Genomic DNA, 22167 nt, shown 5'->3' with positions numbered 1-22167 from the left:
GAAGTTCTTGTTGCTGGACACCCACTTTTCATCCTGTGACATCACATTGTTAAAATCCCCCATACAAATACAAGCTTCATCAGTATTTGGTTGTAATCCCATTAAGACATTCCATTGCAAAGTCCTAATATTCAGTTTAGTAAAAGTACCAAATAGGAGATTCTTTGTCATTGACACAAGCATGAATTACCCAAGCGTCACTATACAACACATCCATTTGTAGCATAGAATCCCATACCAACCACAACTCCCCTGATCTTCCATTAGAAGGGACAACAAAAAAATTAAACACATCACCAATTCTTCGAATTAACTGACATGACTTCTTATAAGATGCCTTTGTTTCACACAAAAAAACAATATTTGGTCGGCCTTTCCGAATCCGATCTTTAAGTGCCGTAATTGTGGAGTCAAGACCAATTCCTCTACAATTCCAAGACACGACACTCATTTCTCCCTATAAAATTGTTTTCTTCCACCTCCTTTCAATAATTCAATCACTTCCATACCCCCATCCTAGTAGGCACAACGGATTTTGTGAATGAAGTTGAATTTGGTTCACTGTCTCTGATTAGCACCTTGGCAAGATCCTCCATTAATTGATGTTCAGTCAACTCAGACAATAATTTCGGAATAAAAACTTGTACTTGTACTCGCTATTTTAACCAGGAAATTAAAAAGTCACCGTTGATGAAAACATACAAAAATGGTGTACCACCACCACAAGTTCTATTCAAAAGAAAACAATTGTAGAACCTTTCAATTCAGTCGCAGGAGACAAATCCGAATACCCTAAAACCTGGATTGGGTCTTTGAAACATGAGTTCTAGAAGCCGTAGCTTGATTCGGATTAAAAAATGGAGATGCAGGGATTCGAACCCTGATTAACCAAGCCGTAACCACAGGACAAAGTCCACGTCATGAGCAAGTTTTAGGCTACTCCGACTGATTTCATTAATTAATTATATTTATCTAAAACTTAAAGTTAGTACTTTCATCATTTCATGTTTCATATGCCCTAGCTATCCCGAAAACTGGAACCATATAGTTCTCTCCAGTCTCCATTCAGGTTTTTAATCACGTGGATCACATAGTTCTTAACATGTATTATTATGCGTTCTCCTTTCTATAGTTTAGTTTTTTTTTGAGTCCTGTATTGGGCTCTCATCAAATTTGATTGGGCAACCCAAAAAAAAAAGAAATATTACAAGTTTGCCATCAAAGTCCAGGCCCAACAACCAATCCAACCGGTCTCGTCATAACGAAACCCTCAGGTCATTTGAATGTACACTCAAACGGTCTCGCCATGTCGTTTGAGTATATACCCAAACGGTTTATCCATATTGTTTGAGTGTACACTCAAACAATCTCCTCATGTCGTTTGAATGTACACTCAAACGGTCTCTCAATGTCGTTTGAGTGTACAACTCAAATGGTTTCGCCATGTCGTTTCAGTGTACACTCAAGCGGTCTTCACGTGTCGTTTGAGACGAAACTCTTGGTTTTTAGCTAGATGATATGGCGGGGTCGTTTGGGCAGTCTCCAGGACAACATGGTGGGGTTGTTTGGGACTCTCTTGGGCGACATGACTGGGTCGTTTGGGCTTAAAAAATTTGGTTTGTTTGTCACGATGTTCATTTTTAAAATCAACTTCCACTTAATCAACCCAAACTCGAAACGACTTCATCAAGCTTGGACAAACTTGAACTCAAGTTTAATCAACCCAATCTTCCACTCAAACTCCAAAAAAACATCAAGTTTGAAATCATCAAGTTTAATCAACCCAATCTTCCACCCCAATCAAGTTTAATTAACCTAATCTTCCACCTAATTAAATTTAATCAACCTAATCAAGTTTGAGTATATACTCAAACGGGACACGACTCGAATCGGGTGAAGTCACCAACTTCAATTTCCATTGTTGATTCACAACTCAACACTCGAAGTATGAACACGACAGAAAACTCGAAGTTTTTTTTTTTGTTTGGGGTTCAGTCTTGTGAGAGAGATGATACCGGCTAAAAAGGTTTGAAAAAAATGGTAGCCGGTATGCGTTGAGGTGGAGGGGGGGTGTATTGGGCTATTGTTGTTGGACTTAGTTGTCGGGCTTGGGTCGGAGGCTGCCCAATGCAATTTGATGAGTGCTCGATTAAATCACCTTTTTTTTGGCGAGTTTTTCACCTTTCAACCCTAACGCTTAGGGTGTGTGCTCACTAGGTCATAGTTCTTTGGCCACTCTGTGGGTTGTTGATGGGGCGCATAATCAACGTAAATCAATTTGTCATTATTTTATTTGATAAAAAATGTAAAACGAGTCTACACCTTTAATTTCAAAAATTTGCCAAGATTTTGTGCAAGAAATTAAGGCCGGTTCAAACAAATTTGGGTTATTCTTTGGAATTTTTGGCACAACTTGATGTTGAAATTTTGGTAATAGTGTTGTTGGTAATGATTATTTATCAGAACACTACTAGTTTGATGTGTCCAAACTCCGAACTAATTCATCTTAGACCCAAAAAATAGTTATATCCATTTAAGCCAAATGGTGATAGAAAAGAAAAACGAATGTCGTCGTGTAAAGTTTCCCATAATTATGATGGCCAATGATGCAAAGAAAAACAATAACTTAATGTTTTAAAATTTAACTCATATATGATCAAGTTTGTCAAAGCTTTGAAACTTAACACAAGGCATTCTAAACACATACCATAAAGCATGGACATTGAAATTCATAACAAAAGTGAGATTATACCCCAGTTGTGTGTAGCCATCTAATCCCTACAAATCTTATGCACATTTCCCGGCTGTCATTGTACACAATATTATTCTTGAATTCAAGCATCTTAAGGATAAGAAATCAGTCCCAAATGCTACTTAAGCGCATAAGAAGTTGAGAATAAAGAAAAGTTCTTGAATCAAAAGATCAAAGAATTAAATTAACACTCCGATTTATGGTGTTCATTAAGTTATTAGTTACCAGCTAATATTAAGTGAGGGAGGGAAATGAAATTCATTTCATTTTTAAGTACAAATTAGGGAGACAAGCATTAAGGTTGCTATAGATATTCAATTTGTTGGAGTGAAGGATGAGAATACTGACTTCGAGTTAACAATGTGACAAATAATAAATCAAATAACCACCGAGAATTTGGTTATTTGTTCTATAAACAATCAAATGACACTCCATGTATAGTGTCAGACTATCAGGACCATAGCCGCTTTCACATACTTGTAAACTAAGACAAATTTCTAAAATGGTATAAAAATGCACCCTGACTACCTCAAAGCAATAACATGAGAAACAAGATGTACATGAAATCTCGAAAAATGGCTTCATCTTTTCAATTCCTACACATTGTCTCGTTATCAATATTTCTATCTTGCTTTTGCTTATTACAAACTAGCCATGCCAACCTCAATAGAACTGAGTTCATAATCCAAGTCATGGACGGTCACAACAGTGCTAGAGAAATAGTTGGTGTACCCCCTCTTGAATATGAACCCTTATTAGCAAGGTATGCCAGAGTTTATTCAAATGAGAGACGTCAAGATTGCAAACTGATTCATTCCCCTGGCTATGGTTTTGGAGAGAACCTATTTTGGGGACAAGGTCTTGGTTGGAGTGCTAAGAATGTTGTTGATGCTTGGGTGAATGAGAAGAAATGGTACAATTATGAGAACAATACTTGTTTAGGTAAAGAGTGCACACATTATACACAAGTCATATGGCGCACCACTGAGCGCATTGGTTGTGCACAAATACTTTGTAACAACGGCGATACTTTCATCACATGTGAGTATTATCCCCCAGGGAACTACATCAGAGCAAGACCTTACTAGCTAAATCAATGTCATGGAATAAATTTCTAAAGCAGTAGATGTTAACTTTTGTGTGGACAATTTTTTTGGTCAAATCTGTTACAACAATAACATTGCAATGAAACTCTTGACATAAAAACTTGAAAACATTGTAAAGTCTATTTCCCCCTTCCATGGTTTTATTACCGAGCATTATAAGCGGCACTACCTTCATATCTATTTCCCCCTTCCATGGTTTTATTATCGAGCATTATAAGCGGCACTACCTCCATAGAAAATATATATTCTAGAGATTGGATCTTCTCTGCCCAGGTGTAATTGCAAGGCTCCTACATCTTAAGGAAATTTCTAATAAAGGATCAAAACAAATGGGGTTAAGGAATTTTAGAAAATAGAGACACTTAATAAATAAATAAATTAAAAGGAAGTTGCCATAACCAAATAGTGTCCAGCTAATAATTTCCTATTTCCCTCCATCTTCATCCTTTCCTTCTTCCAACTCTTCCCCGGTTTCTATATACTCTTCATCTTGAGTTAATAGTTTTTTTACCATCATACTCTTAGGGCCGTTTGACAATTATTATGATAAACCATTATATGACAAATATTAATTGTATTATGAGTTCCATAATTGATTTTGGATATAAAAAAAATTGTTTGGTAATAAAAGTTTTTAGAAACTGTTATGTTATCTCATTCTCAAAATGAGATAATCTATTAAAATATAAACAAAAAAAGTAGCTTAAAGAATATGAAACAAAAATTATGGAGCTTTCCTTTTGAAATGAGTTGCCATATTTTTATTATTTTTGGTTTTTGATAAATTCTCTTTCCATTTTTGGTTTACATATTAAATCAATAATTGATTTGCATTTGACTGTTTGTTATCATTTCTTCCATAAATGTTTATCTAAAAACTAGTTGTGTTAGAATTGATTTTAAAAACATAATTATTTTTAGTTACTGCCAAACAACCCCTTAAGCTATTATTATTCTGACCATGCGAACTTTTGTCAAAATTTTGACATATAACAGAACTCAAAAGATCATTGCCATCATTAATACTCTTATCAGGTGGCTGGGTATGTACCAATGACCCAATGAGTATGTTAATCCCCTATTATCGTATAGTTGTATAAGGCTTTTACTTGGAATAAACAACTAGCATGCATGTCTCAGGTTCATAATAAGAACAAGAAAATAGTCTAGAGGACCAATTTCGGGCCAAAGCAACTCTAGAGGACACCGTGTTTTTTTTTAGTAACTCACAAGGACAAATTCCAGTATTAAGTAACCCACGATTTCAATTTTAGTAACCCTCAAGGACAAAATAAGTCAGCCTTTTTACTTTTTTTTAAATGTCAGTTTTACCCTTCCATGTTATTATAGATATAAAGCATATAAATTTTCATTTTTTTTAAATACCAGTTTTACCTCTTTGTGTTATATTTATAAAGCAGTGAAATTTGGTGATTGTTCATACCCAAATAGATGAACATAACCTCATACACTATATTGATGTTTGAACAATGATTATTCATACTTTAGTAGGTGTTCTTACTAATCATACATTATGTTAAGGTATGAACAATGATTGTTCATAATTAACTCATGTTGATGTATGAACAATGACTGTTTAGAACTCATGTTGATGTATGAACAATGATTGTTCATATCTAAAATAGGTATGAACAATGATTGAATTGTTCATATGAACATTGATTGATTGTTCATAGCTCATGTTAAGGTATGAATAGTTTTTTAAATATGTATGAATAATGATTGTTCATACTCCAATAGGTGTCCTTACTGATCATACATTATGTTGAGGTATGAATAGTGATTGTTCATACTATATACACTGGGTCGTTTCAGTTGGGCCTGGCCATTTATTATTTTGCATTAGTGGTATACTTGAACTTTTATCTATCCGAGCTATTTTTTATTTCGTGTTAAGGGTATACTTGACTTTTCATCTACCCGGTCCTTGTGAGTGATTAAAAAAAATGTGGTGTTGAGTGACTTTTTCGTTCGATTTGTCCTTGAGAGTTACTCTCTGTAATAAGAAAAGGAGCTAACAAACAAACAGTAAAATTAGAAGAATGGAAACTAGAGAAGGGGTGGGAGAAGAGGCGACGAAGACTTGCTTTTTCTGTTATGGCAACTTCTTTTTAAAGTTTTTTACCTTTTGTTAAAAATGATATTTTGTTTTCTAAAATTTGGGTCAATTATTTTTCTTAAGGTGTAGGAGCGAACAATTAGACCTGGGCGGAAAGAGGACCTAATCTCTATATTCTAGCATGGTATTGAGATTCTTCAACAAATGTACCCTAGGCCATTTCTATCACTGCTTTTTTATTATCACCTACAATGTTTTTAGGTTGAAATACAACTTTTTTGTCCCCCAAACAACATCATTGCTATCTTAAGCGTCAATGCAATTTTCATTTTATTCTCATTCTATAAATGGGATGACAACATAACTTGTGTTGTCCCAAACTATTTTATTTTTCTAAATGATTTTATTATCCAATTTTGAACGACAAAACTTATCCCATCACATTTATTACTAAATTTCAACGTATTTTAGTTATGATCATCCTAACAATGCGTGGTAGATACAAATGGTTTTCACAATGCGTTAGGGGTTCAAATTCCCAAAATAATTGTTTTATCATCACATGGCAATGGTTTTAGGAATGCGCTGATGATGCTCTAAGTTGAGATTCAAGATAGTAAGTTAGTAGCACATTCAGACTATACTCTAGTCTTTTACAAATCATTTGCTATGAAGGATCATTCATGACAGAAAATAAAAAATACAATGATCTAAACATAAAAGTTTATCAAAGCCCTTTGTTTATTAACCAAAATGACCATACAATGATCTAATTAGAAAATTTAATCTAGCAAAATCAAATTTCTAGTGGCCAGTTAAGCTCTTACTGCTGACAAAAACATTTACCATTAAGACAGTTTCCATAGTGGCTACTACATTGAGCCTTACAGTCATTATCATTGTCGCAACTTGCTTCAGCGGGTTGCACTTCGGCTAGTATACACTGGCATTGGGCACTGTTACATAGTCCGTTACAGCCTTCACAATTAGTACAACCACTGTTGTCTTGACATGGAATTCCAACAATACAGTTCTCTCTTGCATAAACATGAACCTTTAGGCTTGACGCTACAAGCAAAAGAGCCACCAGGATAACTAGTTTTTGGGAAGCCTTCTCCATTTTGCCTTTTTCTTATTGGAGATAAATAGATTTTGGTATATGGATTATTGTTTTCTTTCACCAGGCCAAGTCAAAGTTTGTGAACACTATTTATAACAGAAGTTGAGGATTGTTCTATTTAATATTAGAAGATTCACATATGATTTCATAGGCTTTATATATAGCAAGAAATTGTTACTTACCAAAAGTATATATCTAGAGATTTATGTTTTTCATTCATAACATATGTAATATGCTTTATGAAGTAAGAATTTATTGCTTACCAAAGTAGATACATGTACAAAATTAAATTTGTTGGAGTTTTAAGAAATCTCTACATAATGAATGAGATTATTGATGCAAACATATGTAATTTTTCTTTGAAAACAAACTTGCCCACCAAATCAAGACAAAGTAAAGGCAAAGAGAAAGGCAACAATCTAGCAACATGGGCTTTGTACATTGTAGTCTCATAGTTTGTAACACAAAATTAGCCCCAATCTCACAAATTAAAGAATAATTATGGTTGTAGTACCGGGTTACTTTTATTTATAATTCCAGGACAAATTAATGGGGCAAGTGTTAGTAATTATGATTCAAGGACAAAAATTTCTATTTTTGTCTTATTTTTTTTCCAATAATAACCTTCTCCTCCTAACATAATAGAAATTGAATTTTTTTGGACTCAACCCAATTTTCATGTGAACAAACTCTTATTCCCTGTTAAGGTATAAAACTTTAACCTATGGGTGAGATCGGGGTTGATGGAGAAATTGGCTGCACCCGTCCTTTAGAAAAGAGTTGCCTACGTATCAAGTCTTTTGGGTAGACCTGAATCAAGTGTTTCGTAGTTCTTCTTTCCTTTTATAGGCGTAGAGCTATCCTTTCTTTTTCTGTCTTAAGCCGTTTCTTATTTGCAGATCTCATGCGCTACTTTCTTTGATGATCTTTTCAATCCACTCGTTACAAAGTAATGACATCCTTTAATGTCGTGTTGACTGAGCTTTGGGAGCAATTGTCTGTTACAAGATGTTTGATCCCTTGTGCATTAAATGAATCTGAAAGTGTTGGGCGATCTATCTTTAGGGTCGTCATAGTGATTTGATATGAGGTCGTATCCATGACCTGATGTGCCTAGGTGGTACATAGGTCGTGGTGTCAACTTGAAGTTATGACTTGGGTTCTGGACACGTGGGTTGTAGAGATAGTTTGAGAACGGAGGGTACTCACATAGCCCCCTTTTTAGATCGCTGTTAGGATGACAGCTATGTGAAAAGAGAGAGTAAAGGTAAATGAAAGTGCACACGTGTCCAGCTGTAAAAATTTGAAAGGAAATAATTGCTTTGGGTTTTGTGCGCGAAAATTTTGGCTTATATTTGTAGGCCTGGGTAGTGGAGTGCATGCGGATAAAGGTAGTGTATATAATGATTACGCTGGTTTTTGGGAATGTTAAACGTTTCGTGCTAACAGAATTTGTGTGGTCATAACCCGTTTTTCTTACAAGTATTTTCTTCATTAGCTTAAATGAAAATAAAGTAAGAAGATAACCAGACTTTTGTAAACAAGTGCGTTTTTCTCTGGTTAACCTTTTTGTTATTTCAACTATTATGTCGATTACTTATTCAAGTATGAGTGGTGAGGTTGGGGTAGGTAGATCGATTGAAATTGATTTGAGTGATGAGGGTGGCTATAGTTCTAGGGTTAGTGGTGAAAGGGAATCTTCTTCATCTTCATTTGTGGAAATTGTGCATAGTGAAGTGTCTCGAGGGTCACCTGATAACTTTGGTGATTTGAGGAGGGAGTTTGGTTTAGAGGTACTTGATTTGATAATATCCGATTTGTGTGGGGATAGGAGTATGTTTGGTGAGGATTATAATCCTCGAGATGGAGGCGTGGTGGCTATTTACGGTCAGTTGAAGGCTGGTTTAAGGGTGCCTTTCTCGAATTTGATGGTAGACGTTCTGAACTTTTGTGGGAAGGCACCCTGTCAACTCGTAGGGAATAGTTGGAGGATATTGCATGTACTAGATTTATTGAATGTCAGAGGCTTCAACATTTGTTTAGAGGACGTGTTGGAGCACTTCACTATTAAAAAGTCGATTGCTTTGAACTTTAGTCTTCAAGTTATGAAGGCTAAATCTCTTGTTATTGTTGGTGTGAGCTAAGAGGATTGGAGTCGTAGGCCATTGTTGTTTGTTGGTAATTATTGTGCTCTTGGAAGGGTTTTGGAGAATCGTAGTGTTAGATATGAGGGTAGGTTGTTTTTCGTCATAGGTCGTTTTATGTAGTTGAAGTTGTATGATGACGTTCTAATGGTTTTGTTTTCTCTTATTTTGTAGAGGTTGCTGTGGGAGAACATACGAGTCAAGGTATTATAGAACGGTTTGCGAAGCTAAGCTGGGAAGAGAAACAATCACTTCTGCCCGAAGTTTCTCATTACTTTCAGAGGTGTGGTGGTGAAAAGAATAACCAGAAGAAGATTGAGCAGAAAAAGAAAGCTCGTGGTTTGATTATTGACGATTCAGACTCTAGTACTGAGGTGGAGATGGAAAGGGAAGAAGAGGGGTTTGCTTGCAAGGGAACAGAGGAGAAGGTTGAATCATAGGTCGTGAAGAGCTAGTGGGGGAGGTGGGACTAGTAGTCGATCTATTCTTAGGCAACCTGATGAAGGAGAGGAGTTCGTGGGAGGGCAAGGAGGTCGTGGTGGAGGTGCTGGGAAGTAAGTGGGGTGCCTACTGCCCCTCGTAGGCCCGTCTTGAAGAGAAGGACTGAGGGTGGCGACCCTGCTCCTGTGAAGAGGATGCGTTCTGATGCTGGTAGTGAAGAGCGTCCTAGCACCGGTTTGCATTCTGTTCCAAGTCGCACTCCTTTGAAAAGAATGGACCTGAAATACTTGGAGTCGGAGGTTGTAGGGAAAGATGGTAAGGGTCAGGGGAAACCCAGTGATGTTGAACCCGTTGCAAAAAAATGTAAAGTTTTTGGAAGTATGTCAGGGTAAAGAGAAAGGTAAATCTGCTGTGCTTGATAGGAATGTTTCTTATGTCAATCCTAGTAGTGGTAATCTAGCTTCACATGGTGAAGAATAGCGACTGTAGTTTCAAGTCGCATTTGATTGCTGACTGTCTGCTTGAAAGCATTGTGTTGGATGGGGATCGAAAGGATCTTGATGAGGGTAAGGAATTGGAGGATAATTTGAAAGACATGGATAGTTCGCTCTGTTTTGTAAGTATATTTGTTTAAATAAGCTTTGTAGGGTAGGGCTCTTTATCTGGCTATGATCTAACATGTTATATTGTTTTAGGTAGATTCTGGCTGGGTACCATAAATTAAAGGAGATACTAGCCATTGGGGATGTGTATAAGAAGGAGCTGGATGTTACGAAAGAGTCGTATGACCAGTTGGTGGCAGTCCATGAGGTGCAACGTGCTGAGGCAATGAGCTTGAAATCTCAGGTCACTGACCTTTCTGGACAGTTGGTATCTTTGCAACAGTCGTTGGACTTTGCTTGAGCTGAGGTGGGGAACTGGACTTCAGAATATACAAGGTCCAAGGTTGTTGCTAAAAATTCCTAGAACATGTACAACGATCTATGTGACCAGATCGAGGGTGGGGAAGTGTACGTTCTGATGGAAGACTACTGTGACTTGGAGCAGAAGTACATTGACCTAAAGTGGTTGGTTGAAAGCTGGGTTACATCGATTAATGTGGGAGGTACTGCTATAGATGCGAGTAAACGTCCTGAGACTGAGATTGGTCAATGTACTGGTAAGACAACTAATGGTGACTTTGAGGTGCAGAAGGATGTTAGAGTTGGTGAGACGAGTGGTGCAAGTAAGACTGTGGAGGGGGGGGGGGGTCTTGAGCTTGACCCTCTGAATGTGGAAAATCTTTCTTGTCTGCTTTGAAATCTTGTTATGATATGGTTTTGTTGATACTTTACTTTTTATATACTTTTGGAGATATTGAGGTTGTTTGCCTGGGATAACCTAGGGGCCTCTAGTATTTAAACTATGTATGGACTGCATAAATAAGTTTGTTTAGACTTACTTGTTTCTGAATGGAGTTTGTTGCTTTTGGAAATATGACTTTGCTTTGATGTTTAGTAGCTCGATATTGGTTGTTGTGATTATGTTGCAACCTGGTGTCATATGCCTTGCTTGAAATCTACAAGTCGTAGTTTATAGATCGTAGAATCGTGGATGTGCCTGATGGTTGGATCTTAGATTAGATTTGAATGATAATTAGCCTTTGCGTGGTAATTATAGTTGAATCAAACTTAACTTTAAGATGATTTGTGGTCCTTTTGGAGGTACCTTAGATTGGATTTGACTGATAATTAGCTTGTGAATGGTAATTATAGTTGAATCAAACTTAACCCTTTCGTAGGTTTTAAGATGATTAGTGGTCCTTTTGGAGGTACCTTAGATAGGATTTGACTGATAAATAGCATTTGAATGGTAATTACAGTTGAGCCAAGCTTAACCCTTTCGTAGGTGTTAAGATGATTTGTGGACCTTTTGGGGGTCCTTATGATTGGGTTTGGTTGGTCATTGTGTGACCAGGTCGCTAAGCCTGTGCAATTGCTTGTTAGTTTGTGGAGGGTGAAGAAGACAATGTAGAAGTGAAACGAGCTGATAGCTAATTTTATTCATAATGCTTGAGACATCATTGAAAAAAGTTATTGATAAAATCATTTGAGTAGAGCTGTGTTCCAAGGTCGAAGGAGCACGTCACCGAGTTGAGTTTTGATCCAGTAAACCCCATTCTCGATGACTTTATGGATTATGTGTGGTTCTTCCCAAGTTGGGTTTAGCTTTGATGGTTCCAATGTCTTTTTGAGGACTAAGTCGCCTGCTTGGATTGTTCTTGGGACGACCTTCTTATTGTAAGATTGACGAACGGTCTGGTGATACACTATACCAAAACAGGACATACCTAACGGTCAAAAACCGTTACTACAAATATTTGTAACGGTTTTTTTGCATCACAGTTTTGGCATTTCTAATTCGTTATTATGGGGACCAAAAAGTGAAAATGGGGACCAAAAAGTAACGGAAAGAAATTACAATGGGGACCAAAAAGTGAAAATGGGGACCAAAAAGTGGGCGAACGTATGTGAGATAACTTAAGTTTCGCTTATGATCCAGTGCTCAAATATTTTGCCGCTTATAGTTAAAAAAGTCAGGAGGAAAACAACTTATCGTCTCAAACCTTTTTTCCCTTCCTTTTAGGCAAAATCCTTCGCTGCATCACAGTGTAAGTTCTGAAAAGGTAAAGGAATTCTTCTCTTCCGGTCAAATCCTCCACTGAGAACAGTGTTGAGTTCGGAATTGAAGTTCTTATATCTTACTCCATTCTCTTTGTGCTGTTACTTCTTGGGTAAAATCCTCTACTGCCAATAGTTTGAGTTCCAACAAGAAACACCAAAGAATGGACCTTTATGAATTTGAATGTCCCTTCAAGGGTAACACGAAAGGCCAAGATACTCTACAATCTGATCAGGGGATGACCATGGAAAAGGAACCAAATGCTACAAACATGGCTGTGACAAAAAACAACAGCAAGAAAATCTCTTACGCAGAAGTAGCACGTCAGCCCATACAACAACAGTTGGAAGTGCATGAACTTCCAACCCCAGAGAAAATGGGTGACTATCCAGCTATTACAATACCAGAGAAAGCGTATGAGAAAGGTTTGCTTTTCGCGCAAATTAAATGCGGTGGGTCGTATTGATTTGCAGAAAGTATCTATTGAGAAAGTGCGTGAGATCGCAAAAAGAATCTGGAAGCCTTCTGGGGAGTGGCTGATAACGCCCATTGGCAAAGGATATTTGTTCTTACGTTTTTCCAATGCTAATGATTTAAACAAGGTGTGGGCAAAAGGAGCTTGGGACTTTGACAAAAGTCCCATGAGAATTAGTCAGTGGACACCGAACTTTTGTCCGGATAGCCAGAGACAGTCTCATGCTCTAGTGTGGTTTCGATTTCCAGGACTTGGACAAGAATTCTAGGAACCAGAAACCCTCATGTCCATTGCACGAGGGATTGGATATCCAATGCAGATTGATGAAAACACGCTTAACTGGGAATACGGGTATTATGCCAAAATTCTGGTGGATGTGGATTTATCAGCACCCATACCTGATCAGATATATGTCAAAACCAAGACGGTGAAATTTTGGCAATCGGTGGAAATAGGGAAGCTGCCAAAGATGTGTACACACTGCAAGATTGTCGGACATCTGGTTACCGAATGTAGGAAACTCAAAGGAGATATGCAAACTACTAGAGGGAAGGAAACCAAAGAGAAGGAAGTCATGATAGATTTAACACCGGTGGTTGATCATCCCGGAGAGAAACCAAGAAGGAAAAGAGGCCGTAAACAGACCCAAGCTGGAACTAGTAAACAGGGGGAGGCTTTGTGGCGGCCAAAATCCACTGAGTGAATGGCGGAGACTCTAACTCAAAATAGATTTGAGAATCTAGAGGTGGAGGAAGTCCATAACTTGGAGGAGCAGGAGCATAAAGATGAGAAAGGGTACCGGAATCTCTTGGTGATACAAACAAAGAAGGAGATACTGCTCAGGCAGCAGAAGTCCAGAGAACTTCTTTGCTGGTCCAGGAGATATGTGATTGATAAGAGCCCAAAACTGTAGTTTTAACCCCTTAGCAGTCATACTTTTAGACCAATTATGTGAGTAATAAGTAAGAGTTAATATTGATTACGTGTTTTATGTATTTCGGGCTTCAAAGTCAATTATGTGCGAGGAATGTGCCACTTTGATGAGATAAAGGAGCAATGGTTGGTTACTAAGGAGTTCGGTGATTAAAGGCCAAGATTCAAGAAGACAAAGCCTTTGTAAAGCCTGGTCAAAAGATGAAAAGTCAAGGTCCACGCAGGCAGAAACAGTGCACAAAGAAAGCAGAACTTCCGAAGACCATATCTTTGGACTCAGACCTTGGAATTGGGCCTACCTTATGTCAAAACGACCGGCTCGAAAGAGCTTTCCAATGGACCAAGCCTTGACCCAATCAGAGGAGTAGAAGTGGACGAAAAGTCTACTGAAGCCAACAGCAGTGAAGAGGCTTTTTGACTGAAGAATTGAAGTTTTGGGCCCCGATCCTTCCGCCCAAAACATGACTCCAAGCCCATGCACGATTTTTGGATCGAACATATAAAACAAAAGCTTAGCTCTTTATTAATGGTAGCTAGTTAGACCTAAAATAATATAGATAAATCTAGATCTGCTTTTCATTAATTAATTTAAGTTTTAGTTCCATTTTCAGGTTCTTGTTTTAGATTAAGTCTTTGAATCATTATTCTTGATTGATTAGATAAATAAAAAAATAGTTATTTTAGCAAGTTCGAATTGTGGTATTTCAATTTATAGATCTAGTTTTAATTATTGTTGGTTACCATTTCTTAGTTGTTAATTAGAATTTAATCATTGTTTAGTTTAGATTAAGTAGATTTGAATCTTGATATTATGTTTAATTATAATAATATGGGAAATGATGTTTTGATGACTCAAGGCTAAAACATCCATTAGAGGTTGATGAAGCCTTGATGAAAACTTAGTTGTTTAGTATAGAATCGTTGTAGAATCTATTCCACTCTAGAAGGTCGTGTTTAAGCCATGAGAATGGGTGGGCTTACCCTCACATGCTAGTTAGTACTTGGTAGAAATGCCATGAACACTAGTGGATTAGACTCGAAATTCTTGCTGCGAAAAAACGTAAAGAATCGAGATACGACAATCTATACTAGGTTATTAAGTTGGATTCGAGGTGGATTTAATTCCCCTATATTTCTTTATCTAGATTCAAACAATCAGATTTCGTAGCTTTCGAGATTAACTTTAGTTTATATTTTATCTTGTTATTTATTATATTATTATATCTTGTTTTTAAATGAACGCGCCTTGTTAGCATAACATTTTAAGTAAAAGCTCTCATTAGACTTAAGACTGATTTCTTAGACTTAGAAAACAATCCATGCTAGGGGAACTAGGAGTGGAACGGACTTCCTACTCCACTTAGTGCAATTCGCATCGAGAGTAGAAGCTTTGATAATTGAGATTAAAAGATCAGTTTTAGTTTACTTACGTTTTGAATTCATCGTTCATTTCGTAGGTAAACTATTCATTTTACATTTATCAAATGGCGCCGCTGCCATCTTAGTTGCACTTTAGCATTGTTTTCTTTGTAGAAGTAGTCATTTTTAAGTCCCATTAAACCCACCCACCCTTGGTTGTTTCATACTGTGGTTGCCCATTTCAGCTTTGACAAATTCCGCGAGAAAATACACGGAGCGCGCCCGCGCCCAAGGAGAGCGCGACCCGCGCTAAGTTACTGGAATTTCATCTACCAATCGCCACCGCTTCATACCAAGCAGCGACCGACCGCTAAGTTACTGGAACTCGACTTTACATCGAGCCGACTACGCTTCGCGAGCGCCACGCCTTTAGCTGAAATTTCCGGATTTCCCGTGTTTGATTCGAACCCGAGTTGTCAAGTTTTCAGTGTTCTAATCTCTTATATACACCGAACACGCAGCATACACAAGACGCTATTCATAAGCGGGCAAGGACGCTTATCGTATTCCTTTCTTCCATACCTCGCATTTCCGGTTAGAGGTTTTCTACTAGTATATCATAATTGTTTGGAGTGTTGCATGTTTAGTTAAGCTCAACTTAGTCTTGTATGAGATTAAGGTCTGGTCGAACAAAAACAACAAACGTAATTACACGGCAACAAACAAGTCTATCTAGTACACCACCCACGACACCTCTAGCTACTATCACACACACCATACCTGACATAATGGCTGAAGAAAGAGAGACTCCTCTCTCCGACTTTTACAAAGCCTTGAGCGATAGCCCTAAATCTTGCATCGTTCTAGCAGACCCAGTGGGGGATTTTCGAATCCCCCCAAACATATTTAATTTGTTACCCGCTTTTCATGGGTTAGACCATGAAAACCTTATCAAACATACGTAGGATTGAACAAGTCCTTACAACATTCCATCATCCTACGATAGTCTTGAACAAATTAAACCGAGGGTATTCCCTTTCACATTAGCCGATAAGGCGGCGCCTTGGTTAACCGCCCAAAGCGCCTAATTTCGTGGACTCGTGGGCTAAACTTGTTCAAATTGTTTATGGAACATTTTACCCACCCCTAAAGACGGATGAGATGCTTTCCAAGATTCATTTTTTCCCACGTAATCCTCATGAATCATTTTTCGAGGCATGGAATCGCTTCACCGATCTCCTTATAGAGTGTCCACATCATAACTTAGCTTAAAGACACGTTAGTTCGCGGCCTTTTCAAAGGTCTTCTACACCACCATAAGTCCTTGACATAATGAATGGGGGTAGTTTCCTAAGTAAAGGAGCCTCTGAGGCTTACAAATTTTTAGAAGACCAAACTAAACGGAATAATTATTGGGGGTAGTGATGATATCCCCCCGCCTAGTTCTTCTTCAACAACCAAGGCCGCGGTATGTTTGAGAAGAAAACCGATCCAGAACTTAAAAATTTACGAATCTCTAACTAAAAAAGTAGAGGCTATTTCTGCTCAACAAAAGCCTATCCCCGTCATGAATGTAAACTCCAACCCATGTAATTTTTGTTTGAGTCCAGAGCACCCTGACGATTATTGTCCTCTAGCTTATGAACAACAACCACCAGAACAAGATAATGTTTACTCTATTAATAACTATCCTATTCCTAACGCCCCTTGGAGACAACATCCCAACTTTAGTTGGAGAAATAATCAACAAGTAACACCTCCGTGGTAATAATAATCAAAACGTTAGGCAAGCAAACAATTATAACCAAGCTCCACCTAGGCAAGGACAAGGACAAGGACAAGGTCAAGGGAATTATAATAATTATAACAACCAGCGCTTAACCACCGACAAGGTCAAGGAATAATTATAATAATTATAATACCAATAGAGGTATCGTTCCGGGTTAATAATAATAACTATCACAACCCACCCATAAATAATCAACGAGATAGTTCCGGTCGCACCACCCGTGACTACTACACCTACACAACCGGATCGATCGACGCCTTTTATACAAGTTACCCAACAACTTTTCCGCACAATGACTCAATCAAACCAACAGATTTTACAATCCATAAATCAGGGCATACAACAAGCTTAGCCCAAGCGAAAGCCCAACCAAAAGGCGTGTTTCCGTGATGTTTATACCAAACCCTAAAACAGCAAACACGGCCTTTGAGGTAAACGGTAATTCTAGTACGGAAACTACAATCGAGGTGACCTAATGCCATCACCACTCTCCGCTACGGAAGAGTGGTTGATAACAAAGTAACTACGCCTATAGTTACCCCATCAAGATTCCCTACACGGATATCAAACTAGATACCGCGAATAGAAACCGAGGAGCCTACCACGGTAGAGGTACCAGGTTAAATCACAACCAAAGAAACCAAAAGCCAAGGTTACACAGCAAGTAGAGCTATATACGCTAAATATAGAGCTTAAACCACCGCTCCTAAAAAATTAGCCATGCTAACTGTGGATACAAACTTTGAGGAAATTAGAACGCTTTTCAAGAATCTAACGATAAACCTTCCTTTTCTCGAAGCTATTAAAAGCTACCTAACCACGCTTAAGTTTCTTAAAGAGTTGGCACTACTAGGCGTAAGACCAACATACCTAAAGACGCTTTTTAACGGGAACAGGTTCCCAACTTTATCCTAAAAATAATGGAATTGTTAAGCACAAGGACCCCCGGTCGCCCCATCGTAAAATGCACCTTAGGAGATTCCCACACGACGATCGCGCCTTTATTAGACACGGGGCAAGTGTTAACTTACTCCCGTGATTACTTGTATAAACAAATAGGTCTACGGAAATGCAACCTACAAAAATAACGCTGCAATTAGCGGACAGTCAATTAAGTATCCTAAAGGTGTAGTGGAAAACGATGTTTGTTAAGGTTCGGGATTTCTACTATCCCCGCTGATTTTGTTATCCTCGATAATAAGTCGCTAATGACTCTGCATCGATCATCTTAGGGCGCCCTTCTTGGCAACCGCCAATGCGCTTTATAAATTGTCGCGATGGAAAGATGTCCTTATCTTTTGGCCATCTTTTTGTCGAGGTAAATGTTTTTAAAATGATGAAACAGCTTACGTGATTCGATGCGTAGATGGGGAGGTTAGCATGATCGGAGAGTTTAGCTCAAGATTATTTTAACAACACATTTCGAAAACAATATGTACAAATTCCTTTCTTTTTGGAACTTCAGATTTTGTAAATGACTCCTACTTAGAGGAAGTCAACACCATCCCGAGTCCACACCAATTGTAGACCGGGCTTCGGTTGCTCCATATATCGATTACTTAAGACTTGCTACCTAAGCAAGTCTTCATTACGCAAGATAAGGACACTTATGAAACATCAACGGACATTCCGGCCCACACCACATTGCTTAAACCTCTTTCCCGGAGTTAAAATATATTCAACTTGATCCCGGATGGTAGTCACCCGATAATTATATCTTCTCGCTAACTAAGGATGAAGAGACATGTTTAATAAGGGTGATTAGGGGAACATCGGGTCCGCGATTGGTTGGTCCTTAGCCGACATTAAGGGGAATTGACCCTAATGTGTGCACTCATCGATCCATTTGGAGGATAACGCCAAGACTTCTCGCGAACCTCGGCCCGCTTGAACCCCGCCATGAAAGAGGTGGTTAGGGAAGAAGTCTTGCGATTACTTCGACGCTGGTATTATATACCCAATCTCCGATAGCGAATGGGTAAGTCCCATTCATGTAGTTCCTAAGAAATCGGGAGTTACCATGGTATGCGAACGGAAAGGGTGACTATGTTGTCACTCAAGGTCCTATGAAATGGAGAATCAGATTGACATGACGCTTAAATGCTATGACACTAAAGGATCACTTTCCTTACCATTTATAGATCGATGCTAGAACGCCTAGTCGGGTCATGCCTTTTATTGTTTTCGGATGGCTACTCCGCTATTTTCAGATTATTATTGATATTGATGACCAAGAAAAGATAACCTTCACATGTCCCTTCGAACATATGCCTATAAACTAATGCCTTTTGGCCTTTGTAATGCCCCCGGTACCTTCCAACGATGTATGCTTCATATATTTAGTGACATGGTAGAGCTTTTATGGAAGTGTTCATGGATGATTTTTCTATCTATGGAGACTCCTTTACGAATCGCTTGTCTAACCTGCCTAAGGTCTTGACACGTGTGAAGAAAAGAGCCTCGCTTTTAAATTGGGAAAAGTGTCATTTTATGGTCAAAAGGGCATAGTATTAGGTCATATTGTATCTAGTGATGGCATCGAAGCAGATAAAGCCAAACTAGATAAGATAGCTTAACCTACCTAAACCACGGACCGTCTCGCGGAGATTAGAGCCTTTCTAGGCCACGCAGGTTTTATAGCGCTTCATTAAAGATTTTTCAAAATAGCTAGGCCTTTAACTAACCTGCTTTTGAAGGATGCAATCTTTGATTTTAATTTTAACTATAAACAGGCTTTTGAAACCTTAAAAGCCGCCTCCTAACCACTGCACCTATTATACAGCCTCTCCCGATTGGTCTAAACCTTCGAACTCATGTGTGATGCTAGTGACTATGCAGCTTGGTGCCGTCTTTGGGACGTAAACTAGATAATAAGTCCACTGTTATTTATTATGCTAGTAAAACATTAAACGATGCTCAACGGAATTATACAACTACTGAAAAGAATTCTTAGCTGTCATTTATGCTTTAGATAAGTTTCGGCCCTTATTTGGTTGGTTCTAAAACTTTAGTTTACACGGACCATGCACCTCTTAGGTACCTTCTTGCAAAGAAGGATGCTAAGCAGAGATTAATCCGATGGATTCTTCTCCGCAAGAGTTCACATTAGAAATAAAGGACAAAAGAGGGGTTGAAAACGAGTTGCCCACCACTTATCTAGACTTACAAATGACGATAGTAGTGATTCCGAGTCCATCTGGGACTCTTTTCCCCGATGAGCATCAGATGCTATTTTTCATCACCATGGTATGCGGACATCGAAATTATTTAGCGGCTGATGTTATGCCTTATAATTGGTCAAGAAATGAACGAAGAAGTTCTTGGCCGAGTCAAGTTATACCATGGGATGAGCCCTACCTTTTAAGTATCATATGGATCGATTATTCGTCGTTGCATTCCCCGGTGGGAATATAATGAAGTTCTATCGCTCGCCATGACAAAGAGTGTGGTGGCCACCTTAGTGGAATGAAAAAACAGCCGCTAAAGTTCTTCAATGTGGATTTTATTGGCCTACCCTTTTAAGGATGCCCAAGTGCATTGCAAGACGGTATTCGATTGCCAACAACTTGGGCTTAATCACGAAGTGTAATATGATGCCATTAAATCCAATCTTGATAGTAGAAATTTTTGATGTTTGGGGTATTGATTTCATGGGCCCTTTCCCCTGTTTCCCACGGTTATAGTTATATTCTAGTTGCCGTGGACTACGGTCTAAATGGATAGAGGCCCTAGCTTGCCGTGAGCAATGACCATAAGACCGTTGTATTTTTTATTAAAGAATATATTTTTTCGTCGGTTTGGCATTCCTAAAGCCATCATTAGTGATGGTGGAACACATTTTGCAAAAAGTTGTTGCATCCCTAGTGAAAAAGTATGGAGTTACACACAAAGTAGCAACTCCTTATCATCCACAAACTAGCTGCCAAGTAGAAGTTTCTAATAGGGAAATCAAAAGATTTTAGAAACAACAAGAAACCCCGATAGGAAAGACCGGTCAAGCGCCTATCGGATGCCTTTATGGCGATAGAACTGCTTTCAAAACTCCTATAGGTATGTCTCCCTTTAGACTTGTATTTGGGAAACCATGTCATTTGCCCGTTGAATTAGAGCACCGCGGCTCGTGGGCTATAAAAAGCCTTAACTTCAATATTGATGAGGCGGTGTCAAAATGAAGTTACAATTAAATGAGCTTGAAGAAATCCGAATTTATTCTTACGATCTCGCTGAAGGATTATAAAGCTAACATGAAACGTGTTCATGATAAGCATATCTTGCGCAAAGAGTTTGTGGTCGGACAAAAGGTTTTGCTTTACAACTCCCGTCTACATATTTACAACTCAAATATATATTGATTCGTAGAACCAACCATCTCGACTAATGTCAGTTAAGTCAAATAACCAAACTTCGAATCAAAAGAACACTATAAATTATATACCATAATTAAAATGAAAACAACATATACATCACTTCCACTTAATTATATCAGTGTTAAACACCTCTATTAGTTCCAACCAAAGATACCACACTTCGAATATATATACACCATACCTTCACACTACTCACATGTAAGAACCCATCTTCCAAAACAAAACTCATGAATATTCCAACATCCACATACAATTGTCACATATGAAACGAAAAAAAACCACACAAGGACCTTACCTTTCAATAACTGCTAGGTCTCCTGTTGCTGCTCTCTATCTACATTCCAACACAGAACGTTAAAGCTAGTTCCTCACTCGGAGGCATTTTAGTTCCTTATTCCCCTAACAAAATAACTAAAGTAACATATATACGATTATACAAAATAACTACATTTAACTTAACTTAACTAAAGTAACACGATTACCGGTTCCATGAGATAACATTCATATATGCTTTATGTGCCTTAATAGAAACTGCGGGTATTTTTCCCAAACGGGTATCCCATGTGGAAAACGTACCATCCACAGAACATGACGTAAAAACATCAGCTTCAGTAGGGCTCCATTGTATGAAGGAATTTAGATAACTTTTAGAATGGAATAGACTTCAAATTGAGGGCTTACCTCATTAAAACACCCACACACAAAAAACGAAGAAGTTTTGTTAATCAAGTTAGAGTGTACCTGGAGATCTTCAACACTTCCGGCATGCCCAACAAAAGGAGTAGATTCTACTTTCCATGTTTCACTAGACAAAAGCTCCCACAAATAGAATAGCCTTCTTGCAATCCCCTTGAGACATGAAAATATAAGAAAGAAAATAGTAGCAGTGTTAATTTTGAATAGATTGTTTTGTGGCAGTGTAATTCAAATACATCACCAA

At 38.2% G+C, this 22167-nt stretch overlaps 1 protein-coding gene across 1 annotated transcript; it reads left to right on the top strand.

Annotated features, from left to right (window-relative positions):
- Positions 1–3327: 3327 nt before the first annotated feature.
- On the top strand, positions 3328–3840 carry LOC147509064 (pathogenesis-related protein PRB1-2-like). The gene has a single exon (XM_086599191.1). It carries the CDS (start codon positions 3328–3330, stop codon positions 3838–3840), a length of 513 nt encoding a protein of 170 aa, XP_086455317.1.
- The last annotated feature ends 18327 nt before the right edge of the window (positions 3841–22167 follow it).

This window comes from Coptis chinensis, chromosome 3 (genome assembly GCF_015680905.1).
Source record: "Coptis chinensis isolate HL-2020 chromosome 3, ASM1568090v1, whole genome shotgun sequence".
Lineage (NCBI taxonomy): Eukaryota > Viridiplantae > Streptophyta > Magnoliopsida > Ranunculales > Ranunculaceae > Coptis > Coptis chinensis.
Note: the sequence above shows the minus strand (reverse complement) of the source record. Positions and strands in the feature narration are given on the sequence as shown.